Below are 12,117 nucleotides of genomic sequence, written 5' to 3' on the forward strand. Positions count from 1 at the left end.
AGTAATACCTAAACAAACAGATTATTTCAATGGGCTATTTATAAATGACAGTGCATATATGCATATACACTAGCTACAGACTGGGTGCCTTGAACCAAAAAAAAAAAAAAAAAATCACATGATAGTCTGCACTGCAAACTTTGTTTAAAGCTCTAAATACGATATCAAGTCCTCTGTCAATGACATCAGAAGGTTCCAGGCACTATTTGTTTCATAATCCTGTATCCAGCTGACTCTCTACTTCTCCTTTGCAGCTCAAGTTGCCTCCAAATGCTGAACTGGAGCGCTGAGAGTCAATCCTTGTTTGGTTAACAAATTCCCAGCACCGTATACCCCCTAGCCCCCAGGAGCTGTAGTGATGTCATATCCGTTGCCCAGGTCTCCACACCTCTCTCGGCAGTTACTCCCTGTATCTTTTTCTTGGGTCAAAACTTTTGAGGTGGGCTGCGAGGCAGCAGCGGCAGAGCGGGGCAACCGGGGCTCGGGCGGCGGCGCTTCAGCACCTCGGCCAGCGCCCGCCGCAGCCCCGCGCCCCGAGCTCGCGGATCCCGGCCCGAGCCCGCCTGCGGAATGCTCGCCCCCCAGGGCGGCTGCCGCTGCTGCCTCTGCTGCCGCTGCTGCCGCCGCCGCCGCTGCTCTTGCTCCTGCTCCAGCCACCGCCTCTGCTCTACTCTGCTCTGACTGGCAGCCAGAAAGTGCAACTGCCGAGGGAAAGGTCTCTGCAGTAGGAGCGGAGTGGCTACCTAGAAGAGAGTAAAGAGAGGGCAGAACCCCAGATCAGAATGCAGGCGACGTCCAGCCTACTCAATCTCCTGCTGCTGTCTCTGCTTGCCGGATTAGATCCTTCCAAGGTATGGGCAATATTTCACTCTTGTTTGAAATAAATGTGCAATATGTAACCAGCCGACCAAAAATGCAAATAAATATGCAAAAAAAAAAAAAAAAGGCACGAAGGACAGCTCTAGCTATCTTGTGGTGCCTGGCTTACCCCTACTGCTTGTAAGATAACAAGGTGAACTATCGGAGGAATAGCTCCTCAAGGTAGACTCCAGGCGAGGAGGGTTGGTGGGGGGGAGGTACCAAGAGCAAGTATGATGTGTATGGGCACAGGGCTATGCGGCTCTCGGGGGGGATTTAGCAGATTCCGTATCCCAGTGCTTAATGTTCTCTTTTGAAGTCGGACGGGTGATGCAAAAGGAGTTAGCAGTTGAAACAATGCAATTTGTAAACACGTATTAGGAGATGGTGCACCGCTTCTTTGTTGAAAGCAGAGAAGCGTTTTCCAGCTGATCCTGGTCAATAATACTCCCATCGCAGACGTGCTGCGGTTTGCGTCCAAAACATTTAGGATGCTGCTCGGAACCCACGGCAGAGCAGCGGAGCGATACGCTGCCATGGCTGAGACGCGTTCGGGAAAGGAGCTTGTGTTTATTTGCTTCTTTCTTTTTTATAAAGAAAATCAGGAGGCACCGAGGAAGTTCTGATAAGCAGTGTTAAGAAGCAGGAAGTGAGAGCCCTGTCAAACTAGGGTGGGCAGGAGGAAGGATGCCTTAGTTGGCTCATAGCTCTTGAACTCCGCAAATTATCCAGTACTGGTCACCAAAGTGAACGCTAAGCTCTTTGGATTAAAAAGGTAGAAAAAATATGGAGAAATACTTTCAGCTGTGTGCGAGAAACGTCTTGACTATAAAGTGAGAGAATCTGAGAGCTTCAGCGTTCTAAGAAAACCACAGTTATCTAGAGTAAGGAAGGGGTAAGCCATCCGGGAAAAAGAGTAAGAGATAGAATTTTTGAAATCATTTTACTTATTTAGCTTATCAAGAGCATTTTGACAAGAGAGAAAAAATGATACCATGTTACTAAACCATTTAAAGCTGCATTTCGGAATATTGCAAAGTTATTTTTAAAGCTTAACAGTATCTGTACAGTGTAGAGAAATGAAGTTTCTTTTCATAACTGTATAGAACTAACATGTAACCAGCATAATCTAATATTATGGCTGACTGAGTATTTCTAGGCCTAAAATATAGTGAAAACTTAGAATCATATCATATACATTTGTAGTTATATCTGTGCACTTTTCATATTTAGAGAGACCTGATGAAAATAATTTTATTATAAAGGTATGGCTGTGCTGATACTGTCACTGTGAAATCTTCACATGGTGTGTGAATGCCACCTTAGTGATCTTAATAGAATATTTTACATACTAAGGGGTAGTTTACATCAGGTAAGAAGTGTTGGTTTTGTTTTTACGTTTTTGAATCTCTCTCTCTCTCTCTCTCTCTTTTGTTTCTGGATTTACAGTGACACATTCTACTGCCACTTTCATTATATTATGTTAGTTACCACTTTAGAATATATTCAATTATTTATTTCTTTTGGAATATTCTCGGTAAAACATTTTTTAAAAGCAAGGCCAATTACTGAGTTACTGCAGAAAAAAAAAATCACTTAGAGTGAGTTTTGTCATTCTCTAAAATGAATTCAGAAATGTAGAGGTTTACCAGCAACTACATGTGTGATTTGATTTGTCTGGTATCTTTTGTGTATAAATATCTTCTTGAATTCTTGAACCCATTCTTTCCCAAATTAGATATATGTAAGCACAAAAGAGCTGTTAGATAAATTAAAAGAACTATTACATCCCCCAAATAAATGACCTATTTAAGTCAATATGATCTTTTCTATTATTGATAAGTCTATGTCTTTGTATTCAACAATATATAACTTGTCTTTAGACTTAACTGGGGCTGTCTGGTACAATTGAGCTGAGAAATCCAGGGAAGGAAAGGTATACATGAACTTTTCAAACTGTCCTTTTTGGGATCTAGATACTGCAATACAGTGTGTAAAGAACAGATGATATGTTGTTCTACACCACAAATGACATTATAGGAAATACTAAAAGGTTCACAGCAAGTGATTTTAATGTCCAAAACAGCTTTTGGACTAGTAGACAAAATACTGCTTTAAAAAAGTGAATAAAAACTACTTTTGTATGTTTTAGCAAACTGTTGTTGATCACCTAACTACAGCATCCCTCCCAACCAAATCACAAATGGTACCACTGAATTCTCAAAATAATTGTCAATTAGGTTAAGAGCTAGGAATTTTCTCAAATTGTGTTTGGTTTTGCATTAACTACTTAAGGGTTTAGATAAAATTAGCATTCATAATGCAAATTATGCATGACAAAATCGAAATAAAAATCCAATAATATAGAAGCATATAAGATCACAGTTATTGAACAATAAGTGGTAATTTAGTGCTGACACCTAAATGTACAGAAACTCTAAACAGTTGATGTTTTTTAATATACTAATATCTTAGAACTGATATTTCACACTCACATTTTTAAATAAATACATTCAAATACTCTTCTATATTATTATGCTTTGTGTTTATGGTAAATATATATGTATAATCACACATGGATACACACAAATTTGCAAAGTAGGAGAGCTCTTATAATTAAAAGGAGTTTTTTCAGGTATAGGATTGCCACATACATCAAATATTGGGAATCTAAACCTTAGTGATCATTGTATATTAATTTATCTAAAAACAATAAGGCTTTCTAACAACAGTACCGATTCCATCTTATGGAAAGCTATAATGATCATTTTTTCTGAGATTGTAACTTCCAGATCTTATATGACATCTTATAAAGTGCTTAAGTATCGCCATCTTATGGTAAGATAAGTTACTTGAAAGTCAATTTTATTTTTAAATTAAAAAAAAAAAAAAAGGCCAAACTTCTTTATTCATAGGATAGACTTACTTTCAGCATTCGCTCACTTTCTTTTTTCTCATTTAATATACCAGGAAATTGGCAAAATTAGCATTTTTTTTCAGGAAAGAAAGGCAATTCACTGCTAATTAATTATTCATATTTTATATAGACAGATTATCAATTTTCCTCTCAGGAAAATTATGAGAACTCTGTTTTCTTAATTAAAATCTTATTAACAAGTTTCTAGTTCCAGTTAGAAAAACCCATAAGTTTGTTACTTTACCTATTTTAAGAGAAATTAATTTTATTTGTAATGGAGTGCCTGAATTAGAGGCAAAGTGCCAAATCATCATTCATTTAATAAGTAAATTTTTAAAAACCTGAAAGCTTGTAGGAATTCAATTATTGCTTAGTTTTATGGAGAAAGGAATATTTCAGTGCAGGAAATTCCTAAGAATGGCTGCTAGATGGCATCTCTGTGCTTTTAAACTAAACACACGGAGTTCAGTAATGACCTTGATAGTAGGAGAGTGAACCTCTTTTTCTTTTACAAGAAGATTTTTAGCAGACCATTATTTGAACATTATAACAAAATAGTAATTCCTGTGAATCAGAACCATGAATTTCTCTGCTCTGCAATGCTGAAACAGGAAGAAAGGAAGATATAAATGTGGCTGTGCAGGTTTTAAACAGAACATTTTTTACCAGAGTCAGATACTTGGGGAACAGTTAAAAAGAGGTGACATGGGCAAAGCCACACAATGCAGTGACTGTGAACTTTAAAGCAGGCGTACTTGTGTGATAAATAGATTGAAAAATACCTTAGCACACTTAGATTGAGAAACCATTCACTATCTTCTTACCTAGAAATATATTAAAGAACTTATCACCATGGTACTTGCTCACACCACAGACATAGAATGTAACAATGATTCAGCAATAATCTTCAACACCAAACTGTTCTGTCTCTCCAAAACAACTCAGCCAAGTAGAACTCTTGCATTAAATAAAACAGTTGTTTTAGAGCCACATAAAGATGATGAAAACCAAGAGAATTTCGATAATTATATTTTTAATGCTTCATAATGTAATACATCATGTATAAGTGCCTTTGCACTTTGGTATTGCTAAAGAAAATCATCAAAGACCTAAATTGGCTATGGTGGCTTCTGTACATAAATCTAGTTAAAGTTCTTGTTCTTTCAACTTTTAAATGAAATTAATGAAAAGCAAAAGCAGCAAGAGAAATAAGCTGAGATAAATTCGTTGTAAAATTCACCTTAAAATCTACCTTTTCCTATATTTCCTGTATGCCAGACTCACCCTCTATACAACGGGACCAACTCAAATTAGCACAGAAAATATGGATGGGATCGATGGCATTTGGCAAAAATCTGTAATTACACACTCGTAAACCCTGATATAGTAAAAAGTGAAAAGTTCAATGCATCCCATCTGTGTTTTGAAAGAACAAATTACTTTCTTACTCTCATTTTATTCCATTACCCTTAACACAATTAAATTCTTATTTTAGAGAAAGTAAATATTCTTTCTCACTCTCTTGGCAATTTGAAAAAGTTAAAATGGTACCATTTTCCTTTATTTTTCTTTTAAAATTCTATCCCATATAATTTTGCAATTACTCTCTTTAAAAATGACTACTGTGATGATTGATAGGTTCTCTGTTGAGAGGGAAAGCAGCACAAAAGTGAGAACCATAGGGGCAGGACTTTAGGTCCTTCATTTTTCATCCCTACTTTGCTACTATACATATGTGTATATGTATACATATATGTGTGTGTATTTGTGTATATATGTATATGAATGATGTTGAGGAAGCTGTGATCTCCCCTGTAAAATATGAAGCCTAAATGTTCTTCAAATCTATTTGCTAGGGGATCCCTGGGTGGCGCAGCGGTTTAGTGCCTGCCTTTGCCCAGGGCGTGATCCTAGAGACCAGGGATCGAATCCCACATCGGGCTCCCGGTGCATGGAGCCCGCTTCTCCCTCTGCCTATGTCTCTGCCTCTCTCTCTCTCTCTCTCTCTCTCTCTCTCTGTGACTATCATAAATTAAAAAAAAAAATCTATTTGCTAAACTCTAGAATGACTCTATGCTATGCTTTGCATGTTTATGGGCCCCCAATCTCCCTAATCCTATTCATATTGAAACCTAATGCCCAAGGTGAGAGTATTAAGGTATGTGGCTTTGGGAGAAATAATTTGGTCCTGAAGATGGAACCTTCATATGAGATTAGTGCCCTGATCAAGAAGCCACAGAGAGAAAGCTCATTCTTTCCACCATGTAAGGATACAAAAAGAAGTCTACAATCTGGACTATGCTGGCACCCAGGTCTTAAACTTCCAGCCTCCAGAACTGTGAGGAATAAGTATCTGTTTATAAGCCACTCAGTGGAGAACTTTGTTACAGCAGCCCACACAGACTATGATACTTTATTTAATACTATTTGATCATTCATTAAAAAATTAGCAAATCATTTGGTAGGGTATAGATTCTAAGATCATAAACTTTGCGAGATCTGGGGATCAGTCTGCCTAGATAACATCATAATGTTTTCATCTTCTGTGTTTGACATTTAATAAAGCCTTCAGTTTTCTACTTCCTCACATGCCATCCTCTCCTTCCCTCCAGTCTCCACATTCACGATCCCTGTACTCAGGCTTCTATTCATTTAGTCATCAAACTTTGCTCACCTGACAAGACCATGAGTGGATCTGAAAACCAACACCTTTCTTACTTCATCCCTAAGTCTTTTATTTAATGAAAATTCTCTAGTGAAAGGCAAAGTAAAAACTTACGTCTTATATGAAGGGAATTGCTAGTGTGCTAAGGAGATGTAAGAGGTACTTAGGAAGGCTACTTATAAAAGGTGCTGCATGTTCATTGCTGACTCTTCCCAAGCAGAAACATCTTTAAGGATTTTAGACTTGCAATTATTAGGAAAACCTCAATTTTTGTACTAATAAAATATATACATATAGAAAATTAGACTGGATAAAACTGAGACTTGGCATTTGATTTACTGAAGTATCAGTCACATTTTACTTTTTAAAAATTGGCATCAGTGAAAATAATAGAGGAGATGCAAAATCAGACTGCTGTCTTCATAGGTTATGTGAGATGACAGTGAGTCTTTGGGATCATCTGTGTATTTGTGTGAATGTGTATTTGTGCATATATATGCACAGATGATTTCACGATGGCATTAAGATATTAAAATAACATAAAAAATAAAAAGAAACAAAGTAACATCAAAAAATATCTAAACATGTGTTACCTAGATCCCAGGCTTAAATCTAAAATATGATCTTGAAATTAGTCTCCATTTACTCAGTTTATGCCACTTACCAATTAAAAATCTTGAAGGAGATTTTCTATGAAACTAGCATTATTATCAGAATTTTCCAATATAATTTTTAAAATTGTATACCAAAAAAAATCAATATAAAAAGACAAGCTAAACATGAAATCATAAGAATGGTTTTAAGGTCTAACTGTGCAACCTTTAAGTAAGACACTTAAACCTCTCTGATGCTGTTTTCTTAACTATGAAATGGAATAGCGATAGAATTTACACCATTATTAATTATATATATAATTATATATATATATTACTTATAACTATAAATCATTTATATATAAAACTATGTTTCTATACAAATATTTCATACCATCAATCTATAACCAGACCTAAAATCTGTTTTGTACGATATATAAAGATCATGATAGAAAAGGGCCTCTCATTCCCCTTTATTCTTGCTTTTCCTTCTCAGCTTTTAGAAAAGTGAATGTCATATTATGTATGATCAGCAGAATTTCTCAGAATAAGCCCATAATTTTGGCCAAAGCTCCAATTTCAAAATATCACCTTAAAAATTTACATCATACTTATATCCCACAAGGCACCACTTACAAATTTGTTAGAAAAAAAAAATACAGGACATGAAGAGTGGTTCCATAATTTTAGAGCCGAACTACATCCAGAAAAGAGCTTTTAAACTAATCACGGAGAGTGGATCACAGAAAGGATGGATATATTTAAACAAAGATATATCAACAGATAAAACTGCTTTTTTGACCAGCATAAAAAGTGTAGGCTTCTTGTGTCTTTGCAAAGCATACCAATGATAAAGTAGTTTAAATCCTCTGTAAGTTTTAAAAATATCAGAAAAAGATTTAGAAAGGGGTTTTCTCAAATTACTCGGTCTAAGAATGTTCAGGTCAGAAGTCATTGTCTTAGTCCTTTCAGGGTGCAATAACAAAATATAACAGACTAGGTAGTTTATTAACAAAAATCTATTGCTTATAGTTCTGAAGGATGGGAAGTCCAAGATCAAGGCACCAACATGGTCACGTTTTGGTAAGGGTCTTTCCCTGCTTCATAGCTAGTGACCTCTCACTGTGCTCTTACATGTAGTAGAGGCTAGGGAGCTCTGCGGAATCTCTTTTTATAAGGACACTAATCTCTGGGTGCCTGGGTAGCTCAATGGTTGAGCATCTGCCTTTGGCTCAGATCATGATCCTGGGGTCCTGGGATCAAGTCCTGCATCAGGCTCCCTGCTCGGCAAGGAGTCTGCTTCTCCCTCTGCCTATGTCTCTGCCTCTCTCTGTGTGTCTCTCATAAAGAAATAAAGAAAACCTTAAAAAAAAAAAATAAGGGCACTAATCTCATTCAGTGAAGGCTCCTCCTTGATGACCTAATCACTTCCCAAAGGCCCTACCTCCTAACAACATCACATTGGGCATTATGATATCAACAATTTGAGCAGGGAGGACACAAATGTTCAGAACATAGCAGTCATGGAGAAATAACAACTTTTATGAACATAGTTTCTCTGCTTTTTTCTCTTGGATTGCTTTCCCAGTCCCTCTGTTTATACTGGGTTTCCTGATTTCTTGACAGAGATCTTTACAAAGTACTTGAAAAGACTGGACCCTTAATTAGCCACTTAATAATATTTCTTCTAATGTTACTCATCCAAAATCAAGTCCATCTGAGTAACTCATGAATTGATTCTTTCTTTTTTCAGTTCAACCCATGTAAATCATATAAACTATATAATATTTAAGAGAGACCCTAATCATAAAAAACTAATATTTAAGAAATTTATTATTTTAGAACTATTTGCACACCATTCTATAGAGGGATTTAACTTAATTCTGTTACTTGCTACAAGAATTTGCAAACACTTTTGGGGAAAGGAGATTCCAAACAGTGTAAGACCATCTCTATCAGAAGTTCTACATTGGATGCGAGGGTGGCTCAGTGGTTCAGCGTCTGTCTTTGGATCCCGAGGTCCTGGGATGGAGTTCCACACCAGATTCCCCACAGGGAGCCTGCTTCTCCCTCTGTCTGTGTCTCTGCTTATCTCTCTGTGTCTCTCCTGAATGAATAAATAAAATCTTAAAAAAAAATAGTGCCACTAATTTGAATGGTGCTAATAAAAATGGTCAAAAATATTCTTGGAATAAAAAAATAAAGTTGCCTAAAAACATTGATTTTTCTATGTTTTTAAAACTGGGTGTTCTAAAGTATATATCACAAGGTTATGCCTTCCATCATTCTTATACCAAGCCTTTAGAAGAATAAAAATAAGTTCAGAAAGAGGATCACAGATGCTGTTGTGTTCCTCCTTTTGCCTCTCCTTGGAAAGCTCTTTCCCTCTTCTCCATATGTCAAAATTTTACCTATATTTTAAGATGCAACTCAAATGTCACTTCTTCCATAAATCCTTCCCTGACACTCCTCACACCCCAGGAAGAGGTAATCCTGATAAACTAAAAACTCCTAGGAGAAAAGAATCATGTTTTATTCATCAATGCATTTATAGCCACCTGCCTCTGACACAGAATAGGTATTCAAAACACAGATTGAGTCGAATTTCTTTTTCCCCCCAAATATGCAGAATACTCTATTTCTAATCACTGTTATTATACTTTTTACTTTTTTCCCAATTGAGTATTTATTGAATTGTGTCTTCCCTACTAAACTGTAATATACCTGAGGGCAGGCTGTGTCTTGGTCATTATCTTATCTTTTCCTCTCTAGTGACTACAGTGCTTTTTCAGGTAAAATATTTAACAAATATTTGTTGAATGTACAAATGAATAGATGAAGAAAAAAATAAGTCAAGAAACACCCAAAAACTTAAAATCTTGGGTTAAATATAATATACATTTAGGGTCCATGCTCTCACCAGAAAAGATATTAGGAGCAGGGAAGTTAAGATACATTTTAAGAATCTTGTTTTCAAGGGCTTAGAACTCATATCAGGTTATTTGTCTTGAAGGATGCTGCAAGATTATGTCTTTTTAAGTTTTTTATTAATTTCCTGTTCTACTCCATATCCTTGGTGCTATTTTTGACTTCTCATAGCTCTCTGGGATGCTACAACCCTAATACTCTTGAGAATTACCTGCTCTGTCTCCTGATACTTGGTGGTAATGTTAGTATATATTCTTATTCTTTGGTGTATGTATAAGCATCCATTTTATTTGTATAGGTTTATAAGTCTGAACAGTTCATTAATGTGTAACTGCATCTTGACTAACTTTAGTTTAAGTAATGTTTTAGACATATCTGATAAATCAGTATGTTATTGATATTTCTCCATCTCTTTTTAGGGACTCCATTATTTTTTTTTAAGAATCTAAAATATTCTCTTAAAATTGTTCTCTTACTATACATTCTTATAATAGTACCATGTAAAGAAAGGTAATATTGCCTCCATATTTGTACTGCATTGCTAAATTGCCACAACACCATGATACAGAATAATATTAAATGATAAAAAGCAAATATAGGTAGACTGGAGTAAAAAAAATCATTTGAATTGTAACTTCTAAATATCATCAGAAATTCAATATTTTCATGATTAACTTTGTAGGCTAAAATGCTCTGAAAAGAAATGTCAGTAATAAATTGTCCTAACAGCACAAACAAGCAGCTATCTAGATAACCCCAAAGGGAATGCATAAATTGAATAGATGATCCTTTTTATTTTTCCAACTAAGTTGAAGGTGATTAAGAAGCATTATCCCATGATGATTTAAATAGCATTACTAGAGGGACCAATTCCAGATGGCAGGATTTCTTCAAATAGAGAATCAGTATTGGAAATGTTGATTCACTGACACCAAAATGTCATGGGTGAAATATTAACTTACAAAAGACACCACCACTTCTGGGAATGATCTATGTCTATGGCTACTTAGGGAATTGTTTATTTGGAATTAGGACCAATGGTAAGTATTTTTAAACCTACATACGTTTTGCGGCATGATCACTATATCTTAGTGTGTATCATTGTAGTACTAAATAAACAAAAATATTATCTGGCTCAAGATCCACTGAAGATTTTTTATTATGCTTATCATTTAATTTATATTGTGCTACAGATATACTCTACTTTTTACAACAACCTGAAAGCTAGACAAAGTCAGAGAATAACTCAACTCTAGCTTGATTGCCATATACCTTAAAACACTCTAGGGATACGCAGGAGGAAATGTAGAGAGTCTTATGAAGCTCATGCCAAAAGAGTGGTTATTGTAATATGACTCAAAACTGAGCATAAGATATGTGAGAGTAAGGAATCAAGTGCATAGAATCAATTAATTTCTATGTGGTGCCTTTATTAGTTCCAAAGCATCATGACTTTCCTGTCAGTCAAAGCAATAAAAGACTCCAACTCTCAATATCTGTCCTAAAATACGATGGAATAAGATTTTAAGAAGTGATAAAATTATAAATGAGCTTATATGTAGCATAGAGGTGTATACATTCCTATACAGCTAAAAGAAAAAAAAAAGGTTGAACAAGATAAGTATTTGTTTACACACTGGAGAGATTGAGGCTCTCACAGAAGATGTGTTCATTTACCAAAATGTATTTAAGTATTTCAAGTGGTTTGGTGCCCCACCCCCCCAAATAATTTCATTCATTACTCTGAGAACTGGTTACCATTTTATTACTGTTGGCATTGGCTTTTAGAAAAATCGCTAATTTAGTTCAACTCATCTTTAATATCTCTTAGTAAGAAGAAATGGAAGGAAAAGGCAATGAAAGCATCCTTAATTTCCTTTTTCTTTCTTGCATCTTAACTTTGCAAAGAAAGAGGCAATAGAAACGTGATTGTATTTTGTCCATTTTTAATAATTTCTTTTGGAAAAGATACCTCTCAAGGGACTCAACTTACTTAATATTAACACATAAAATGAAAATATAGGAAAAGAGAAACTTTACCAAAGCAAATTACATAATAATTAGGAAATTGGAAAGTCCACTATGTTAGAGACAGAGTACTAAATTAGGAATTTAAAAAGCTGGGGCCTAATATCAGTAGTTGTATGGCTTGGAAA

The 12,117-nt window shown here is 35.5% G+C and overlaps 1 protein-coding gene across 2 annotated transcripts in view; it reads left to right on the forward strand.

Moving 5' to 3' along the window:
- The first annotated feature begins 264 nt into the window (after positions 1-264).
- The window catches only part of OLFM3 (olfactomedin 3), a 193,153-nt gene continuing 181,300 nt past the window's right edge, over positions 265-12,117 (forward strand). For both annotated transcript variants that reach the window (XM_035717949.2, XM_025417469.3), the window contains exon 1: positions 265-851. Coding sequence is in view for 1 of the 2 variants with exons in the window: in XM_025417469.3 (XP_025273254.1) it covers positions 783-851 (69 nt within the window). In the remaining variant the exon portion in view is untranslated. The remainder of the gene's footprint in view (positions 852-12,117) is intronic.

This window comes from Canis lupus, chromosome 6 (assembly GCF_003254725.2).
Source record: "Canis lupus dingo isolate Sandy chromosome 6, ASM325472v2, whole genome shotgun sequence".
In the NCBI taxonomy this organism is placed as follows: domain Eukaryota; kingdom Metazoa; phylum Chordata; class Mammalia; order Carnivora; family Canidae; genus Canis; species Canis lupus.